This window comes from Tenrec ecaudatus, chromosome 18 (genome assembly GCF_050624435.1).
Source record: "Tenrec ecaudatus isolate mTenEca1 chromosome 18, mTenEca1.hap1, whole genome shotgun sequence".
Taxonomy (NCBI): domain Eukaryota; kingdom Metazoa; phylum Chordata; class Mammalia; order Afrosoricida; family Tenrecidae; genus Tenrec; species Tenrec ecaudatus.
Genome location: NC_134547.1, coordinates 7,739,717 through 7,760,855, shown reverse-complemented (window position 1 = coordinate 7,760,855; position 21,139 = coordinate 7,739,717). Strand labels below are relative to the sequence as shown.

The 21,139-nt window shown below is 57.5% G+C and overlaps 1 protein-coding gene across 1 annotated transcript in view; it reads left to right on the top strand.

The window, feature by feature from the left end:
- The window catches only part of MYH14 (myosin heavy chain 14), a 77,429-nt gene that overhangs the window by 43,974 nt on the left and 12,316 nt on the right, over positions 1 to 21,139 (top strand). The window contains exons 20-31 of the mRNA XM_075536194.1: positions 986 to 1,094; positions 3,846 to 3,977; positions 4,698 to 4,904; positions 7,266 to 7,403; positions 7,871 to 7,994; positions 8,972 to 9,143; positions 10,644 to 10,856; positions 13,991 to 14,135; positions 14,883 to 15,089; positions 16,617 to 16,721; positions 16,814 to 16,966; positions 18,843 to 19,091. Of these exons, the coding sequence (XP_075392309.1) occupies positions 986 to 1,094; positions 3,846 to 3,977; positions 4,698 to 4,904; positions 7,266 to 7,403; positions 7,871 to 7,994; positions 8,972 to 9,143; positions 10,644 to 10,856; positions 13,991 to 14,135; positions 14,883 to 15,089; positions 16,617 to 16,721; positions 16,814 to 16,966; positions 18,843 to 19,091 (1,954 nt within the window). The remainder of the gene's footprint in view (positions 1 to 985; positions 1,095 to 3,845; positions 3,978 to 4,697; positions 4,905 to 7,265; positions 7,404 to 7,870; positions 7,995 to 8,971; positions 9,144 to 10,643; positions 10,857 to 13,990; positions 14,136 to 14,882; positions 15,090 to 16,616; positions 16,722 to 16,813; positions 16,967 to 18,842; positions 19,092 to 21,139) is intronic.

Here is a 21,139-nt window from a genome sequence, read left to right as displayed (position 1 = left end):
AGGGCTGGGGAGCAGCAGGCTGTGCGCAGGACTCTCAGTAACCCAGCTGCTGCATCTGCACACCACAAAGAAGACATGCCAACCTCTCTGCCACTGAGTCTGTGCCCACTCACTGTGACCGCGACACACAGTAGGTGAGAGGTTGGAGACGGAGGCGAAGAAGGAGACAAGGCTCAGTCAGGAATGAGGAGTATAGCGAGGCTTTATTAAGGCGAGGGAAAAACTCCCGGGTGAGTTCCGCAACCCAGCGAGTTAGGTCAGGGACGTCTCAGCTTGTCGGTGAGGCGGTGGGAGATAGCCAGGGCTCGAGCTAAGGAAGTATACATCGACAGAAGGGAGATTTCTTTATTGTTTGCAGCTGCAGGGCCTTGAGTCAGGATGCGACCCGTGGGAAGTCATCCTCTTGTTTGCAAACCTGCTCTCTGGAATGCTGGGAAAGGGGCCATAAGAACTGGCCTGGGAAGATAAATTGCTTCCTGGGGTGCTGGGGAAGGGGCTACACAAACCCGACCTGGAGAGACAAGCTCTTTGGAGTGTTGGGGCAGGAGTTGCTTAGTTCAATAGGTCATCCATCCTCCCGAGAGGCTGGGAATGGGGGCTGTGAGGTTTCATCTTCTTGAAGAGCCGGAGAGGAGGTGGGGGCTGCCCAGACCAGACCCAACCCAAACATTAGGCATTTACCAGTGGTTAGCAGGAGTCTTGGTGGTGCCATGCGATAGGCGTTGGGTGCCACAGGGCAGTGATTCAAACCCACCAGCCATTTCACAGGAAAGAGGGACAGGAGGCTGCCCACTCTCTTCATGGGTTACAATCTTGGAAGCCTGAGCCAGGGTGGCAATGGGTCACAATCAACTTCGATGGCAGTAGGGTTGGGGTTTGGCTAGGTGAAGGGTGTTTAATGCCCTTGCTCAGGGGACCTAGGGGGACCGAGGCACGCACACACACCCCACACACACTGTCCCCTTCCCTGTGTCTCCACACCCAGGGCCTTCCAGAAGCGGCAGCAGCAGCAGAGCGCCCTGAAGGTGATGCAGCGCAACTGCGCGGCCTACCTGAAGCTGCGGCACTGGCAGTGGTGGCGGCTCTTCATCAAGGTAGGGCAGCCGGAGCCGGGAACAGAGCCCGACACCCCCGCGGCTGAGCACCCGCGTCCCGCATCTGTGAAACAGTGCCAGCCTTTGTTAGCGGTGTGGGGTACCAGCCCCCACAATCGAACGAGTCCAAGGGGCGGTTGTGTCATTGAGGGGTGAAATGAAAGAGACATCACATGAGATAAAGCATGCCAGGGCTTGCCTCCGGGACCCTCATGACTTCAGGAGCCAGGTCCACACAGAGAGAGACTATATTTCCAACCAAGGCTTATATACACTGAGGGGGTGTGCAAGCTCCCCTAATTACATCATAACAGGAAGGGGCTGTACCACAGGCATACGTGCAAACAGGAGGGGGACAATCTAGGGCTGTACATGCAATAAGAACGGGAGGCACTCGGGGTACACATGTGACAAGATGGGCGGATCCTAGATTCAAGGGGGCAGCCTAACCTTGGTCGTCCCTGAGTTGGCTTGACCTTAGACTTTAGGCTCTCCTTCTAGGAAACAATCCACTCTCTTGATCAGAAGGGAGTGGGTCCTACTTAGGGTGGGAGACAGACTATAGCAGCAGTTCTCAACCTGTGGGTCTCGACCCCTTTGGGGGTCGAACGACCCTGTCACGAGTTGCCCGATTCATCACAGTAGCAAAATGACAGTGATGAAGTAGCAACAAAAATAATTATGGTTTGGGAGGTCACCACCACATGAGGACCTGCATGAAAGGATTGTGGCGTCAGGAAGGTTGAGAACCGCTGGACGATAGGGTCTGCTTGGTTTAGACAAGGAAGGGGACAAGGAAGGCCAGGCAAGGTGTACCCTCGCCTCCCATAGTCCTTAGAATTCAGGGAAAGGCCGGGCTTGCCTAGGATAGGCAAGGGCTGTGCTAATGATGAGCTCTGGTATCCGCGAGCAGGACTTGGAGGGGGGGGGTCACACCTGCTTAGTGTGGTCCTTGGTGGGCAGCCTCCCTCGTCTCTGGCTCTATCGAGGTAGAACACGGTGGGCCCTTGACCACACATGGCCGGCCTCTGGGTTTTAGAAAAACAACTTCAGAGGAGCTTGAGATGGGGGTCGGGGTGGGTTAAGTCAACCTGCCTGTTTGCTCCCGGGTGTGGCTTTTAGCAGTTCTGGGTGTTTGAAAGGACAGGGTGGAGCGGTCACGATAGAAGTTCCCCGTAGGGTCATTCTCCTCCCCCCCACTCCTCCAGCCTGTAAGTCTTCATGGGAGCAGACAGCCTCTTTCTCCCATGGAGAGCTGGTGGGCTTTGAACCGCCAGCCTTGTGATTAGCTGCGTTTCCCCCCACCCCACCCCCAACCAAGTTCCTCTAAGTAAACAAGGTCACTACTAGTCAGAATATTCTGAGAGCCCCTTACTTTGGAATGTGCAGGGCCACTGAGCTAACCTTTTCCTGCCTAGTGGGTCCCACAGGGGCATCAGGGGGTCAGGCTTTCTGCATCTTTCCTTCGACGTTTGCCCACGATGCTCACGGGCAGCCTCTCGGCACACGGGGCCGATCGCTGGCTGGACAAATGGAGGGTATCAGGGATGTATGCTCCCTACAGGAAACTGGGCACAGGGAGAAGACAGCAGAAACAAAAACATAGTCCTGCGAACATCCGGATGCAGGCTCTGTCTCAGCTCTGTGGTGCTGCCCTCCCAGCGCGGCCACCACACACGGGGGCCTTTAATGAGCCGAGCGGTATTCTCTCATCATGTAGGCTACAAGTCTGAAACCAGGGCTTTGGCTCTGGGGGGAAAAGGCTGTCGCTTTTCTCTGCCCGTCTCTCTCTCTCTCTCTCTCTCTCTCTCTCTCTCTCTCTCTCTCTCTCTCTCTCTCTCTCTCTCTCTCTCTCTCTCTCTCTTGGCTGTGGTCCTGTGTCTCAGCCTCTGTTCCTTGGCGATCTTCAGGTGGCCTGCCGTCCATCTCTCTTCCCCAATCTCTGCTGCTCAATGACTTTTGTAAAAAGAACATGTTTGCCGGAGTCTTAAACTTGTTCAAGACACAGACGTAGCCTCCTGATGAGGGAGGAGGCCATTGACATGAGGGTTTGCAGATACACAGAGCTCTAAAGAGGGCCTGGGAGGTCACGGAAAACAGTCACATGTATGGTTGGCGGCAGATCGCCACATCGTGGTCACAGGCGGGGGACTGAGTGGAGTGAGGGGGAGGCCCTGATTGGGATACATGGGTTATGGCCCATAGGAGCTGACCAGCTGGGTCAGGGCGGGATGAATGATGTGAGACCCCAGGACGGGGACCTCTCTCTATTGGCTGTAAGACACACACCTGCAGGAACACTGGCTGGTTTATATAACCCAGAGAGCCTGTTTCCAAGTGGGATGGGAACCACAGGCATGGGAGTGAGGACTTACCACACTTTCTGGGGGGCTGCAGCCCATGGCATTGTGTGGGTGTGCAAGTGCCAACCTGCACCCCACCAGGGACTGTGCATCTGACACTACAGAGCTGGCCCCCAGCATAGCAGTGGCCAGGGTCCCTTGGATGTGGAGTCCCCTGTAGCAGAGCCCCACAGGACTGATGGGGGTGGGGATGCCCCTGTGCTCACCCAGGGCCGTCCAGCTAGCAGGTGGAGGGTCTGGGAGTCAGACCCAAGCCGGCAGGCATCACCAGGCATCACCAGGCTGTGAGTTTTGTGCCCCCCCCAACTCCTGGCCAGCGACTCCCACCTTGTGGACTGGAGGTTGGCAGGAGGACCCCAGCCATCCGACGGCTCCTCCTCTCCCCCAGGTGAAGCCGCTGCTGCAGGTGACGCGGCAGGACGAGGTGCTACAGGCTCGGGCCCAGGAGCTGCAGAAAGTGCAAGAGCTGCAGCAGCAGAGCGCCCGCCAGGTGGGCGAACTCCAGGACCGCTTGGTACAGGTGAGAGGCCTTCACGTGGGCCGGGGGGTGGGGTGGGGGGGGTGGCTTGAAGAGTCTGGGCGGGGTCTGGGTGCAGGGAATGCGAGTGCTGCCAGGGGCGGGGCCTGGTAGAGCCAATGGGAGAGCTGGAGCTGGGTGGAGCTAGTGTGGGTGGTGAGGCATGTATTGGGGCAGCCCAGGGACAGAACCAATGGGTGGATGGGGCCAGTGTGAGGGGTGGGGTTAGGGTAGGGAATGGGTGGGGCCAGTAAAGACTGGTCCTGGATGTGTGGTGGGTAGAGCCTGGGTGGGGTGAATGTGAGAGGTGGCGCTATGGGCGGGGCCTGGTAGAGCGAATGTGGGCGCTGGAGGGCAGCTAGTGTGGGTGGGGAGGCCGGTGGTCTGAAAGCAGGTCCAATGTGGGCGCAGGGCCATGATGTTGGGGTACGTCCTTGGTAGGTGAGAGGTGAAGCCGGGGTGGGGTGAGAGTGAGAGGTGGGCTTGGGGGACCCTGAGAGAGCCCAGTGTGCTGGAGAGAGGGTGGAGCCAGGACAGGGGCAGGGCCTGGGTGGAGCCAATGTGGGGGGTAAAGCCCGTGGGGGGTGATGTTACAGGCTGATTCAGGTTTTTGGTGGTGGGGCTTGGGGGCAAGGAGCGGGAGGGATGGGACAATCCCTCCTACCTTCTGCTGGGGGTCGTCCCTGGAGCATGCCCCTCTGACCCCCGCCCCCCGACCCCCAGCTGGAGGAGGAGCGCACCCGCCTGACAGAGCAGCTGCGGGCAGAGGCCGAGCTGTGCGCGGAGGCGGAGGAGACACGGGGGCACCTGGCGGCCCGCAAGCAGGAGCTGGAGCTGGTGGTGTCGGAGCTGGAGGCCCGCGTGGGCGAGGAGGAGGAGTGCAGCCGCCAGCTGCAGACGGAGAAGAAGCGGCTGCAGCTGCACATCCAGGTCGGCCCGTCCACGTCCGCCCTCAGCCTCGCCCACTCTCCTTCTGCGAGCCCCCGTTAGTCATAGATTTGCAGAAGACTCAGCCCCCAGCGGCTTCTGCCCCCCCCCACAAAAAAAAAACGAGACAATTTGGGGATTCAAACCATGGGAAAGCCTTGAATGGCAGGCTTCAGGCAAGGCTGGATCAAGGAGCTCCAGGATCGCCTCAGAACTCTCCCTCCATAACCATCACCAGCAGCTTTGTGCGGCACTCCCAGTGGGGCAGCCTCCTCTGGTGAACCAACACACACAACTTCTGTTCCCCCAGCATGGCCACCCCAGCAGAGATCCTCTAGAGCAGTTGGGGTCCCAGAGGCCTGGGGCTGCATTTGTTCCGTCTCCAGGCCACCTCCTGAGAGGGGAGTTTCCACAAGGCGGTTTCAGAGTGTTCACGCTGACCTGACCGTGCTATTCCACGGGCTTGCTCAGACACATACATGTTGCCAACCATGTGTTGCTGGTTTCCAGAGCTTCACGAAAACCCGTTGGCTAGTCATTTAACCACAACCAAAGTTTCGATAGTCACAACGGATCACTTTAATAGCAGGAGCAATAGCATACCTTTCGCAGATAACATCTGGAACAGTGTCCCAAATTAAAATCCATCGCGTTGATGCCAGCTCACAGTGACCCCCATCAGACAGGGTGGAACTGCCCCTGTGGGTTTCTGAGACGGCCACTCTTGACCGGAGTTGAGAACCCTGTCTTTCTCCTGCGGCCTGGCTGCTAGTTTCCAACAAGTGGAGTAATCCAGCATGCCCCATGTGATCACTGTGGTAAGGGGATGATAGCCATGAGTTCCAGCTCACGGTGACACAGACTGTTTGCCCTTTGGCCGCTAACCGGAAGGTTGGCCGTTTAAGCCCACACTATTGCACTACCAAAGAAGGCCTGGCAATCCGTGACCATGAGGAGCACAGCCAGGAACCCCCTGTGGAGCAAGTTCTGTGACACACAGGGTCACAGTGGACGATAATACAGACTTAATGATGGTGGTACCCTCATAATCCCCTGAGCCCAAACCCACTGCCACTGAGTCAATTCCGACTCACAGCGACCCTGACAGGACAGTGTGGAAGTGCCGTGGCTACTCCTGGCACATATTTCTCCCGAGGGAGCAGCTGGTGGGTCAGCACTGCCAAGTCAGGATGGCCAACCTTGTAGTCAGCAGCCTCGCCCTTAGCTCTCAGCCCCACCAGGGCTCCTTAGACTGATAAACACCTCACTGTGGTCATAGTTATGACTGAAGGTAACTTTAGTAGAAGTAGCAGGTGACTAGTAATAATAATAAGCAATCAAAGATAACTAAACATAGTAACTATTATAAAAGTAACACCCATATATCACTAACAATAAGTAATTTTCATCTATCATGTTACAGGCTCTTGTTGTCATGTCCATTTTTCAGAAGAGGACACTAGGGCACAGAGAGGGGAAATGCGTTGCCTCCAGTCACACGGCCAGTAACTGGCAGAGCCGGCATGAACCCAAGCTCTCATTCCTGGCTCCATGTTGGGGGCGCTGAACCTCACACATGTTCGCTGAGCTCCTGGGCTCTAGCAATTCCGACCCATAGCGACCATCTATAGGGTGCCCAAGACTGGAAGTCTTTACAGCATCAAACAGCTAGCTTCATTCCTCCTGCCTGTCCCCCCAATGGGACGGGACGTGGGTTTGAACCAGCCACCTTGGCACCATCACAACAGCCTGTAAACCAGCAGAAGCTCCAGCCCTTACAGAACTGCTGCCTGGTGGTGAGGAGAGAGAGAGAGACCAGAAATGGACCTTTTTTTTTTTCAGGCCACCTTGCCTGATTGGCCAGGTCCAGTCATGCCCACACTTAAGCCACCTCCCGGAAGAGGGCGGGTTTCCCGGCAGGAACATCATTGACAATGCGTGCCAAACAGCAAAGTGTCTCCCATATCCATGTCACATCTTTGGGCCTGGGGCCATGCTGGGGGAGACCGAGGACGCAGGCTCAGCTAGGAGGACAGACAGGGTCCCCAGTGGGTTGTGCCTTCCTCGAAGTGTGTAAGGAGTGCCGGACCCCTGAATTGGGAGGCACAGTCAGTCTCTCCCTCAGGGGGCTAACGGCCATGAACGCCAAGGTGCTGTAAGAAGCATCGGAGTTCACCGGACAGCCCAGGGAAGGAAATATTCCAGGGAGGAACCATGTGTGACAAGACCCTGAGGTCGCCTGACGAAAGCTTCTCCCCCAGCCCCACACTTGGGCCTGCAAGAGAACCCTTTCTCCCGTGCGTGTGTGCAGCTCGGGTGTTGGTCCACTCACACCCCCCTTCTGCCCCTCACTCCCCACTTCAGGAGCTGGAGACCCACCTGGAGGCGGAGGAGGGTGCCCGGCAGAAGCTGCAGCTGGAGAAGGTGACCACGGAGGCCCGGCTGAAGAAGTTCGAGGAGAGCCTCTTGCTCCTGGAAGATCAGAACACCAAGCTGAGCAAGGTGGGCGGGGCGAGTGGGCATGGCCACACGGTGGGGTTGTCTGGTGGGGACACGGGTGGGTTTAATGCGCTGGCCTTGTAACTAGCAATTAACGGCATCGCCCACAACACCACCAGCTCCTTAGGGTAAAGGCGAAGGGGAAGATGGCATTCCACAAGGGGAGATCTATCGAGCAGGGAAAAAATCTGGGTAGAAACAGGGCTAGCCATTGGAAGGTTTGATAAGTCACCAAATGCCGAAATGAGGATCTGATCTGTAAGCTCCCGCCTCATAATCCACAATAAAAAGCTTAAAAAAGAAAAGAATTGGTGTTCTCCTATAGAAAGAGCACCTAGAAATCAATAAGCAAAACACACACATACACAAGATGAGCAGGGTCCCCCTCAGCAAGCAGGCAGCAGAGAGCGACAACACCCCAACCCTGACCCACGGTTCCGCCTCCCCCCCGCACCCCCTCCCCCTTGCAGGAGCGGAAGCTGCTGGAGGAGCGTCTGGCTGAGTTCTCCTCCCAGGCAGCGGAGGAGGAGGAGAAGGTGAAGAGCCTGAACAAGCTGCGGCTCAAGTACGAGGCCACCATCACAGACATGGAGGGTAAGGGGGACGCTCAAGTCGGGGGTCTCCGTGGGGGGCTGTGCGCCGAGAGGGCGAGGGCCGGGGTCCTCAGCAGCCTGCTTGTTGCCTGGAGCCACGTCCTCTCTGCCCTGAAGCAGCTTCTGGCCACCCCCACCCACCCTGAGTCCAGTTCCCTTGCCTGTCTGCTCACTGGCTCCGATGCAGGCACCCACTATCTCTTTGTCTTGGCTTACAATGCTTTTATGGACTTAGCATTCATGGCTGTACAACTCGGTGGTTTACATGTATGTCAGGGCTATACAGTCAACACAGCAATCAATTTTAGGACATTCTGCGTATTGTTAATACCCCATTACCCCCCCCACACTCCCTGCTATAACCTAAGGGACTATCAATCTAGCTACTGTCTCTTTAGCATTACCTATCTTGGATTTCATAGAAAGGAAATCATACAACACAGAGAGAGAGAGGAGAGAGAGAGAGAGAGAGAGAGAGAGAGAGAGAGAGAGGTGTCACAATCTAAGAGAAAGCAAAAGATAATAGAAACTAGAACAAATGAAAGATCCTTCCAAAGGGAAAACATATGATAATATGTTAAATTATAACGGTCCAGTGCAGTCCACCTGAGGTCAAGACTGTCTGAGGGAATTCCGTAGCGGCTTAATCTGCAGGGGAACTTTGCAAATGGATTTTGGGCAGCCACTTTGCAAACTGAGTGGTGGTCTACATTGAAGCTCTAATACAGTTCCCTCCTCTGATCTTGGATTTTATCATCTGTCATTTACTGTTGACACGGTGTGAGTGAGATGGCGCAAGGGAAGCAGGAGGAGGCAGAGAGAGGGAGCAGGTGGCAAAGGAGCTAAGGGGACAATGGGGCTGTCCCCCAAGATGGAGTAGCCGGTCTGGGGGAGGGGGGAACTGCTGGGATCTCTGGGGGAGCTTCCCAGAGGGTCGGGTGAGGAGCCCCGGTGAGTAGCCTCCCCTCCCTGCTGCAGACCGCCTGAGGAAGGAGGAGAAGGGCCGCCAGGAGCTAGAGAAGCTGAAGCGGAGGCTGGACGGTGAGAGCTCCGAGCTGCAGGAGCAGATGGTGGAGCACCAGCAGCGGGCTGAGGAGCTGCGGGCCCAGCTGGGGCGCAAGGAGGAGGAGCTGCAGGCCGCCCTGGCCAGGTCAGCGGGGAGCGGGCCTGCAGGGCGAGCAGGATGGGCACAGGTCCCATGGGGTGAGCAGTGTGGCGTGGAGCACGGGCTGCGGGTGTTGGGGATGCTCCAGTTGCAGCCTCCTGGCCAATCCGCTCCCCAGCCTGACTCTGTACAAGCCATGTTCCCTCTGGGCCTCAGTGTCCCCTTCTCTAAAAGCCACTCGCAGGCATTCTGAGCCTAGGCAGCTGAAGGAAAAGGGCACAAGGGCCTTCATCCTTGTCCAGAGTCCATTGTGACTCAGCACATCGGGGGACAAGGAAGGGTCTGAACGTCCTCTCTCCCCGCTCAGTCACCCTATTCTGATAGAGTCAGTTCCGACGACTCCCCGTCCCACCCCCTTACCCCTCACCTCCAGCCAGGACAGGGTGGACCTGTCCACTGAGTTTCCAAGGCTGCCATCTTTACAGAAGCACCCGCCTCATCTTTCTTCAGCACAGCAGCAGGAGGCTTCGAACTCTAGACCTTTCTTTTCTCAGTCCAGCACTTTTAACCCAGCCCTTTGACACCAGGGCTCCTGGAACAGCCCAATAACCTCCCGCCACCAAAGAAAACCCTCTCCTATCAGCTTGATTCCAACTCACAGCGACCCCTCTGTAGGATGTCCAAGGCTGTGGAGTCTTTAGGGGAGCCGATGGCTGGCTGTGCTGGCTCTCAGTGGCCCGCATGTAATAGGGAGAGCCGCCCCTGTGGGTTCCCAAGGCTGTCGATCTTGACAGGGCCAGAAAGCCTCATCTTTCTCCCACGGAGGAGTCGGTAGATTCAAACCGCTGACCTTGAGGCTAGCAGCCCAGCGCTCTAACCCGCTCTGCCATCCGTCCTCTGGGCAGCCACTCTTCTCCTTTCCATCTCTGTGGACTTGCTGCTTCTGTTCCAGGTGTTAAGTGGGATCAGAGCCACCTGGCCCCTCGGGCTGTGTTGCTATCCTCTCGCAGCTCTGCGAGTTCAGGGGTCGTTCCCTCTTCCCTGACCAGGAACCCGACACTGAGAGGGGATTCAGTCCCTCACCAGAGTCACACCCACGGCTTCCTGGGGCAATTGAACACTCCACCCTACCCCTGGTCAGCCTGCCTCTGGATCGGATCCAACTGTTCTTCACAGCACCCCTGCAGGGAGGGACTGGAGGCTGGGTTCCATCCCAGCAGGGTCTCCAACAGGGAGTCCTTGGGCCTACCCTCCCACCACTGGGCCATATGGCCTGGGCAAGTGATGTCCCTCTCAGTCCCTGGATGTCCCCCTTGAGTGAGTGGTATTCGGCTTGCGGCTTAGATGAGGGACAAGAGGCAGGGCCATGTCGGCTGCCTAAATGTTGGTGCTCTCCCATTTTACAGCTGGGAACATGGAGGCCCAGGGCAGTGGTGGCACACGCATAGTCCGGATTTGAACCCCTGGACTGGCCGCCACCCCGGCAGGTCACCCGCCGCCCTGCTTGCGCCCCTTATGCCACTTCCTGTCCCTGTCGGCCCCTAGGGCAGAGAAAGAAGGCGGAGCGCGCGCCCAGCTGCTCAAATCGCTGCGGGAGGCCCAGGCGGGGATGGCAGAGGCCCAGGAGGACCTGGAGGTGGAGCGCGTGGCCCGGGCCAAGGCCGAGAAGCAGCGCCGGGACCTGGGCGAGGAGCTGGAGGCGCTGCGCGGCGAGCTGGAGGACACGCTGGACTCTACCAACGTGCAGCAGGAGCTCCGGTGAGGCCTGAAGAGGGGAGGGGCGTGGCCAGATGGGAGAAAGGGCGGGGCATGGGGCGGGGCCAGATTTGAGAGAGAGAGTGTGTGTGTGTGTGTGTGTGTGTGTGTAGGGTGGGCCTGTAGAGTCCCACTTGAGCAGGGCATGGGGCAGGTGAGGGGCGTGGAGGGGTGGGGCCGTTGATATGGGACCAAATGGGAGATGGATGGGGGTGGGGCTTGTGGGTGGGGCCACCGGTGTGGGTGGGGCTGGAGATGAAAGGGGCAGGGCCTGATGGGCAGGGCATGGGGTGGGGGCAGAAGGTGGGCGAAGACCTGGATAGAAGAGCAATAAGGTAGGGTTAGGGTTAGGGTTAGGGTGAGGGTGAGGGTGAGGGTGAGGGTGAGGGTTAAAAAAAAAAAAAAAGAGCAATAAGGGGGGCCGGTAAGGAGTGGGCGGGTTGTGGGTATGGCCAGTGGGATAGGGGTGGGGCCAGCAAGTACATTATTTCTGTTTCTGTTGTCCAGAGCATCGCTTAGTGGAGCAGATGCCAGTTCACCTATCCCTCCGCCCACCTTCCAGGACCCTGGTTTTCACCTACCGCGTCCCTGTTCACCACTCTCGCTGCCCTCTGCACTCCCACCTCTTCGCTCCCACTAACGTTGGCCTTCAGCTCTCAGGGAGGAGCTGATTTCAAACACCCTCAAGGTTCAAGGCAGACATTCCTAATTTACGTGTTTCTAGTTGTGGGCCTCCCCCCCGCCCCATCATTCCTTTTCCATTGTGATGGGAACGGTGGTAACTTGGCCTGTTGGAGGTAATGTCCAGCGTCCTGGTGAACAGAATTCACGTGACTGCAGTGTAACATGTGAGATTTGCTCACCTGGAAGGTGTTCCATGCCACAGCCATACCCACCACCATGAATGGGGCTGTGTTGGGGTGAGGGGGGGCCCAACACTTGAATGGGTCCTCAGGAGCAGCTTTGAGATTGTGGAGAATATTCAAGACAACGGGACACAGGCTCTTCCTCCCATGTCAGGACTGAGAGAGAAAATGTATTTTCCAATGGGTATATGTACGGGTCCTACAGATCTTTCATGAGGCATGCATGTCACACAGCTAACATATTACAAACTCAATGGGTGATATAAGTGCATGACATAACAGATAAGTAATGAGGCCAGTCATGGTCTTGACCTAGTGCTAGTTGATCTCGAACCCCCTCCCCCAAGCCCTCCCCAGGGGGTTGCAACATTTTACAGTGGATTCACCTATTGGATCTGAATGCTCCTCTCCACAGACCCCCTCCAGGCACAGAGACTAGCCAGGTGCAGAAATGATTCATCCTTGATGGCTGCTCCTTTATGACAGTTCCTTTATTGGGGAGGGGGATGTTATTGGAGGGACTGTGCCCAGTCACGAGAATGTGGATTAAGACTTATTTCTAGTTCATGACCGTGAGGGTCTCCCCCCTACTGGTGCTGTCTTTCCAGACCCTCCCTTAGGAGCGTAGAGGATTGAGCTGCATGACAGTCTCATCTCGTCCCTCAGTTTACCACAGGGATACAAGCCCCTTACCCACCAGGCCCTACAGACTCACAGCAACCCTCCGGGCCAGAGCAGAAGCACCCCCATGTCCCCCAGGCTGTCATTCTGACAGAGCAGACGGCCCCAACCCTCTCCTGAGGAGCAGCCCCTGGGTTCGAACGGCTCACCTTCCTACATCACCGGAGCTTCCCAGCTCAGCACCCAGCCTGGGCCAGTCGTCAGGGGACAAAGAGGGGTCCCAGTCAGGTTGCGACGATGCAGGGCACCTATTTGACAGGGTGGCCACCTCGGGGCAGGCAAACCCAGCCAAGGACAGAACTTGCTTCCATGCCGTGAGGGGTCATTGAGGATGAAGGGCAACACCGCTCCCCACCCCTACCCCCCACTCCGCAAACAAATCCACCACCATCGAGTCGATTCCGACTTGTGTTGGCCCCCAGGATGGAGTGGAACTGCCCTTGTGAGCTGCTGAGACCACCCATCTTTATGGGAGTAGAAAGCCTCCTCTTTCTCCCACGGATCAAACTCCGGGCTTAGCAGCTCACTGCGTAAGGAGCTGTGCCCCAGGCTCCTTGAAGATAGAGAGAAAAAAACCCTCCCATTGAGTCAGTGAGACTCACTGTGACCCTCCAGAGCAGGACAGAACTGCTATCAGAGCGGTCCCTCTTTATTTATTCATTCATTTATTTATTTTTATTGTTTTATTAGGGGCTCATACAACTCTTATCACAATCCATACATGCATCCATTGTGTCAAGCACATTTGTACATTCGTTGCCCTCGTCATTCCACCTAAGCCCCTGACATCAGCTCCTCATTTTTCCCCACCCTCACTACTCCCTCCTCCCTCATGAACCCTTGATAATTTATAAATTATTATTTTGTCATATCTTGCCCTGTCCAACGTGTCCCTTCACCCACTTTTCTGTTGTCCGTCCCCCAGGGAGGAGGTCACATGTAGATCCTGCAATTGGTTTCCCCTTTCCAATCCACTCTCCCTCTACCCTCCTGGTATCGCCACTCTCACCACTGGTCCTTAAGGGATCATCTGCCCTGGATTCCCTGTGTTTCCAGTTCCTATCTGCACCAGTGTGCATCCTCTGGCCTAGCCAGATTTGTAAAGTAGAACTGGGATTATGATAGTGGGGGAGGAGGAAGCATTTAGGAATTAGAGGAAGGTTGTAAGTTTCATTGCTGCTACATCTCACCCTGACTGGCTCTTCTCAGAGCTGTCACTCTTGACGGGAATAGAAAGCCCGGGCTTTCTCCCTTGGAGGGTCTGGTTGTATCAAACTGCTGGCCTTGCCCTTGGCAGCCCAAAGCATAACCACTGGGCCACCAGGTCGCCAGCGGAGATGAAGAGGGCGGGGGCCCTAGGTCAAGTCTATGGGAGGGAGGGGAGTCCACTAAGACTTCCCTGAGATGGGCCATCGGAGCAGGGTTTTGACGGATGCGCAGGAGTTCTCGTTCTCAGCCACCACTCGGTCTCCTGGAGGGGGGTGCTGCGGGGAGCAAGTAGCAGAGAAGGCGCAGCCAGCCACCCGGAACCCACCCAGAGCCTGGGCCTCCGCCCTGAGACTCCCTTTCCCTTCTGCCCCCAATGCATAGGTCCAAGCGGGAACAGGAGGTGACGGAGCTGAAGAAGGCCCTGGAGGAAGAGAGCAAGACGCATGAGGCAGCCGTGCAGGAACTGCGGCAGCGCCACAGCCAGGCAATTGGGGAGATGTCCGAGCAGCTGGAGCAGGCCCGGCGGGTGAGCGGGGCAGAGTGGCCAGGAGGGTGTGGGGGTTGGAGGGGAGAGGGTGTGTGTATGTGTCTCTGAGGTTCCCTTCCCTTCCTTCCATCTCACAAAACAAGCAGCCTTGGGGGCCTGCTGCATTCTACGCACAGCCCTGGGGGGGGGGGCCTGGGGCAGGGAGCTGCCCCACCAGAGCCCCCCACACCGTGGGCACATCAGAGTACACTAGATACACAGGCGCTCAGCAATGCGGGCACCCAGAACGGGAAGAGGGCCTTTCCCGTGTGCTTAAGGGGGTGCAAGTCTAAAGAGTGGCCAGAGAGGAAGGTGGCAGCTGAGTCAAAGGCTGAGGGAGGTGGGGTGAGGGTGGGGGCTGTCAGGGAGAGAACAGCCCGGTGTAAAGGTCCGGAGGTAGGAGGTCACCAGAGTGTCGTAAAGGCCCTGAGGCAAGGTTGTGCCTGGGCATTGAAGGAGCAGCGAGGGGTTCCGGGGAGCAGGAAGGGCCTGTGCAAGGTCTCTCAGGTAGGAGGTTACCTGGTTGTTGCAGGAACCAGGAGAAGGCCAGATCTCCCCCAGGCCCTGCCTGTAAGGGGCTCTTGGCCACAGGTGAGGTTGTCCCCTATCCCAGAGCGAGAAGCAAGGCATTCCAAAAGCCTAAAAGAGACCCCCTTCCCCCCACTGCACCCCGGGGTCCCTGGCCTGGTGGCTCAGAGAGGGGACACTTAGAAACACTGCTGGTCTCCTCCTGCCCTTCCCAACCAGGGCAAAGGCACCTGGGAGAAGACCCGGCTGGTCCTGGAGGCCGAGGTAGCAGAGCTGCGGGCGGAGCTGGGCAACCTGCAGGCGACTCGGCAGGAAGGTGAACAGCGCAGGCGCCGCCTGGAGTCCCAGCTGCAGGAGGTGCAGGGCCGGGCTGGCGACGGGGAGCGTGCCCGGGCTGAGGCTGCTGAGAAGCTGCAGCGTGCCCAGGTGAGTGGGGTCGCAGACTGGGGACTGGGACCTTGCTGGCTACTGGACGAAGGCTCCCATCCAGTCGGCTTCTTTGTGGGTACACCCCTGGGAGCAGAAATGCTCCATCCTCGGGTGGCTCCAAGGAGCGCTGGTGGTGCTGTGGGTCAGGCGCTGGGCTATGAACCGCCAGGTCCATGCTTCAGAAGCACCAGCCGGGCAGACACCCGATTGAGGCATCAGCTGAGTCCACGTGGAGGAATCGCATCCTGGGATCGTAATCAGAAGGCAGAAACAGTCTCAGGGTTCATATGGTGAACACCTGGTTTGTAGAAGGCTGTGGGTGACCATGGAAGCCCCAGGATCCATTAGCTGGGTGCCTCCTGGGACTAGCCTCTGGTGAATCCCCCCTGCTGGTAGCTGAGGCAGGTGAGTGGCCATGCTTTCAGACAGAGAACAGGTGATCGCTGGTGAGCCGATGTAGTGGAGGTGAGCCTCCTGTCACGTGAGCTCCCTCTTCACGCATCTTAAAGTTTAGGTTTTTAATTTTAAGACAGAAAAAGAAACCCACCAGCCCACGGCGTGGGAGAATGACAAGGCTTTCTACTCCCGTAGTGATTTACAGTCTCAGACCCCCACGGGGGCAGCTCCATCCCGTCCCATAGGGCTGCTGTGAGTGAGAGGGGGATCCTCAGGGGCCCTGGTGGTGCTGCTGTCGGCTCCCGTGGGGATCTACAGCCCCAGAGACCAACAGGGACGATTGGGCTCTATCCTCTCAGTCCTGTCCAAGCTGGAATCAAACCCTCAGGAGCCCTGCAAGGCCGTAGGCTAGGCATGGGCAGCTAACTGCAAGGCCTCGGCGGTTCAAACCCACCAGCTGAGGCTGTCTCCTCCTACACAGACGAATGTGCTCTCGGAATCCCCATGTCCGGCCGCCTTGAGCTGGAATCAACCCTGCAGCAGTGGTTTGGTGGGTGGGTTTTGTGGCGGGCAGTGTTGAGGAGCCCTGGGGGAGCAGGGGTCAGGGACACCCCCCCCCTGCTAATGGCAAGGTCAGCGGTTTGAACCCACCTCACGGGTCCGAGGGAGAAAAGACCTGGGGGCAGCGTACCCCCGTCAAGATCAAGATGGCAGCCTTGGGGACCCTGTGGGCAGATTGCTCTGTTACGTTGCAGGGGGTGAAAATCGGGGGAATGGCTGCCATGAGACGAAGTGAGCAGCTGTCAGACAGCAGGGGAGGGGTCAGGGGGTACGTGTTTAACCGCATGTGGCACCTGCGGGCTCAGGGGCAGCATCCTTAGGTCCCTGTCCCGGCCGGGGCACCTCCCGCACAGCCACCACCTACTAGTTCCCGGCGATGCCGGACAGTTTTCAGTGGAGCCTCCAGATTAGGGGAGGCGAGGAAGAAAGGCCTGGCTGTCAATTTAGACCCCTGCACGAGGTGGGGCCCCTGCACCAGCGTTGCACCAGTGTTTAAATCCTGTGAGCAGCAGCCGTCGGTGGGTGGGGATCCCTCCCAGCTGCTTCACCCGACACCCCTCCCCACAGGTTGAGCTGGAGAACGTGTCTGGAGCCCTGAGCGATGCCGAGTCCAGGGCCATCCGGCTGAGCAAGGAGCTGAGCAGCACGGAAGCCCAGCTGCACGATGCGCAGGTGACCAGGGCCCACCGCCCTCTCCTGCCCCATGCCGCCTCTTACCCCCTCCCCCAGCCCCGTGCTCACCCCAGACCTCCTTATGCCTGTAGGAGCTGATGCAGGAGGAGACCCGTGCCAAGCTGGCCCTGGGGTCCCGTGTGCGAGCCCTGGAGGCCGAGGCCGCAGGCCTGAGAGAGCAGCTGGACGAGGAGGCGGCTGCCAAGGAGCGGGCAGGCCGGGAGCTCCAGGCGGCCCAAGTCCAGGTGAGCCAGCCCCACACCATGCAATCTCCCGGCCCCTAGCTCAGGGGCAGCGTCACCCTGTGCCAGCCAGTGCCTCCCTCACAAACATCACAGCACCCAGGCGAGGTTTAAACAACAGGGATTGCTGGGTGGTTCATGCCCACCCAGTGACCCAGTGGTGCTGCAGAACACAGGCCTGGCGCTGCGCTCCCAGGGAGGTTATTCCCAGTGCCCCGGGAACAGAGGAACTAGATGGTACCCAGCGGGCCCGCTCCTAAAGGGAGGGACCACACCAGCAGGTCTTGGGAGGAATAATAATAAAGGACACTGGTTCCGTGGGGCCTGGTGGAACCCCCGAGACACGGCCCACTGTCCTGGAACTGGGCCTGCCCCATGGGTCAGCTGTCAGCCAAGCAGCAGGTCTGTAGCTCTAATGGGGTCCGCGCTCCTGAGTGACACAGGCCGCCTGAGACTGGAAAGGGGAGCAGAGTCAGGAGAGGCTCCCTGGGGGAAAGATGCTCTGCCCAACCTTCTAGGGTCAATGTGAGTCTCATTGGCTCCACGGCAGTGAGTTTGAGGTTGGGAAGGATTGGGTCCAGGACCCACCCTGCTCCTGTGGGACCTCCTGCACATACCAGAAGGAAAGCCCCCAACCCAGAGTGAGAGGCACAGGTCCTCCGGGGGCTAGGACTTCAGCCAGTGCCTCTCAGGGGACACAGTTCCCCAGGATCTGTCCCACCCCCACTCTGCCCCCACAGCCCCAGCCTCTGAGACGAAGCTGAGAACCTCCCTCCCTCCTTCTCCATCCTCTGGCCTCTACCCCAGTGGCCTGTCCACTCTCAGAGCTGCCCCTGCCCTGCGGACAGCACCCCTCCCTGGACCCAGCCTGTGCCCCTCAGCCAGGCCCTTGAGGCTCTCTCTAGCTGTGTTTGGAGACCTGGGGGGCATACCCGCTGTTGCACTGGGCTGCAATGTGCAAGGTCAGCAGTTCTAAACCACCTGCTGCTCCAAGGGACAGGGAAGGGGGCTTTCCACTCCCATAAACAGTCACAGCCTCAGGAACTGTTCTGTAGTGGGCTGGCCAGGATCTGCAGTTGGAAACCACCAGCCACCCCGTGGGAGAAAGACAAGGCTTTGTACTCCCATCAAGCCTTACAGCCTGGGAATCCCAGAGGGGCCGCCCTGCCCTGCCCTGCCCTGCAGGGCCACAATGAGTCCCAGTCCCCTCCAGGGCGGTGAATTTGAGTTTGGTTTTGATCAGCTGCGTGCATCTCTCCTCCTGTGCTTCACCAATTCACCTGTAGAAGCCACCTCCTTTCTTCAGTAGACACAGCCGTGGGTGCCTCCGCCCGGAGGCCTCCAGGCAGGGTGCAGGGGCCCCCTCTGAGCTCTCCCTCCTTCCATCCCACTCCGGCACTTCTGTGACCTGCAGAGTCAGATCTGGGTCCCCCACATCACCCTACAGTAACCCTTCAAAACGAAACAGAAATGTAGCGGCGTGGGTGCCCGACGAAGGATGGCCTGCTGACACATGTCCCTCTCCAGCGGGCGGGCTCCTGGGCCCATCTCCCCGGTCCCTTCCTCCGGGAAGATCTACCCCCCAAGTACTCTGGACTGAACCCTGGCCCTGTTTTGGACCCCGTGGCTCTCTGCCGTGCTCCACCTTAACCCCTGTTACCCTGTCTCAGACTGGGGACTCCTCAGACAAGGTCCAAGCTCTGGCAGAAGTCACTTGGGTCCCCTAGAGAGCCCACACTGGGGAGTCCTCACAACCCACAACCCCCCGCCTCCCTGGCAGCAGGCCCAATGGCACAGCTCCTTGGGCCAGGCCTCAGTCTTCCCGGCTCAGAAGTGGGACCACCAGGAGCCCACACTGACGGCGGTCTCCCTCCTGTAGCTCTCCGAGTGGCGGCGGCGCCAGGAGGAGGAGGCCGGGGCTCTGGAGGCCGGGGAGGAGGCGCGGCGAAGGGCAGCCCGCGAGGCCGAGGCGCTGACCCAGCGTCTGGCCGAGAAGACGGAGGCCGTGGAGCGGCTGGAGCGCGGCCGCCGGCGGCTGCAGCAGGAGCTGGACGATGCCGTCATGGACCTGGAGCAGCAGCGGCAGCTCGTGGGCACGCTGGAGAAGAAGCAGCGGAAATTCGACCAGGTGGGCGGGGCCTCGGTCCCCACAGGGATGCCAGTCCCCGCCCCCCCACAGAGCATCCTTATCTTTCCTCTTATCAGTTCGGATTTGTGTTCATCCCGGTGGACAAGAGACACAAAGCCATAGACACTCGTTTGTGTAAGAGAGAACTTTATATCAGAGAGCAATTGTGCATTAAGGAAACATCCCAGCCCAGTGCAGATCAAGCCCTTAAGTCCAATATTACCCCATATGTCGGTACTAGTCCATAAATTCCTCTTTAGACTCATGCAGCCATGCGATGATGCTGAATGCAGGCAGAGCGCAGGCCGGTGGGTAGAAAATCTTGTGGATCCAATGGTGGTGAAGCATCTCAGCGCTGGCATGGGTCTCCATGTGGCTCCTCCAGCACCATGAGTGTAGCTCCATGTGGCTTGTCAACAGGAATGTCAGGGAGAGTCTGTGTGTCCCGCCCCCTGTGAGCTATTCATCGCTGTAGCACCTCCAAATGAGGTCATCAAGCTGCGACCCGATTCACAGGCTAAACTCCACCCCTTCACTCTGAATAGTCTCAAGTTGACACCAGATGATGTCACTGCCACAGGATTTAACACATACTGCCTATCATTCCATATTTCAACCACATCAAGGAGAATTGTACGGAAGCTGTCCCAGTCAGTTTCTGACCATTCTCTCTCCACATGGTCTCCTTGACATTGTCTCCCTTTTACCATCACCACCCACCTCCACCACTGTACCCCCCCTTCCCCCGAACCCCATTATGCTACTTGCTGTCCTTATAGATTAATCAATCCTGGGTTTCACAGACTGAAAGACAGAAAGTCCATGGTAAAGGTCACTTGGGTTGGTCAGTATGTCTGTCTGTCCGCTTGATGTTGAATTTATTTTTTTAAAGTTTTTTGGGTTATTATTGATGTTGACTTTCTAAGAACTCTCTGACTCTGTATTTATCACTGAAGTAATGCTGTCATAGAAGAAGCCGACATACTGGTATTAACACTCAGTTTACGTTGGCGCCAAGTTTGCGCTCCTCTGGAGAGACAGACAGAACTTCAGGATTTACGAGTCTTAACAGAAAGTGAATTTGGGTATAGATTTGCCTCGTGAAATGGGTAACAACATTGGCTGTTAGGGGTCCGCGTACACGGTTTCTGTCATTTTCCTTGAGCAAATTGAGGACACGGACCCAAAACCCACTGTTAGCAGGACTCCCTTTTACCTTCAGTGGGGCCCGGTTTGATGAAACCACGTTTTCACGGAAGATTCTGTAGAAGCATTGTGATCAAAGGCGGGGTAAGCTACAGAACAGAATTTCACATTCTCCCGGAACCCAGGCTTTCTGGAGCCAAGGAGGCTGGAGGAATCCACACAGCTATTGACCTGGCCCTTATGTCGAATCAGCCCCGCAAGGTTCTCTTTAAACCAAGCAGCAGTGGAGCGAAATTCATGCAAAATGCTGGCCTGGAGCACTGCGGGCTTTTCAGGGACAGACAAGCGGGCTACCTGGTTTCTATGCAAGGGAGCAGAGCCTCTGAGAAAAGGGGCTCCACTCAGTTGCACAACCAGAAGAACGCACCCCGTGTTGCTGCATTTTGCTGGGTTAGGTTTCCAAAAACTGTATAACCCCCAAAGTGCCCTAGTTTGGTTGATGAAAGTCCAAGGTCACTCTCTGAGTAACCCCTGAGAGGATGCATGAAGAAGTTCACTTCTCACGTCTGCTGACTCACCGTGTGGACCTCAGGCATGTTGCTTTTCCCGCAGCCTCAGTTTACCCAGATAGAAAACTATCATTATCATCACCATAAAGTCCTTGTGTGATCGTTCTAGTTGTCAGGTAATCTCTAAGGTGTCCACGAGCCCTGGGGCCATCATGTGTACTTGTTGGGTTGATAACCACAAGGTCAGCAGTTCGAAGCCACCAGCCCCTCTGCAGGGGCTTCTCCTCCAGGAAAGAGCCTTCGAAGCCCACAGGGGCAGTTCTACCCTGTCCTGTCGGGTCGCTCTGAGTCGACTTGGCCCCGGCGGCAGTGAGTGTTGGGTTCATAAGGAGT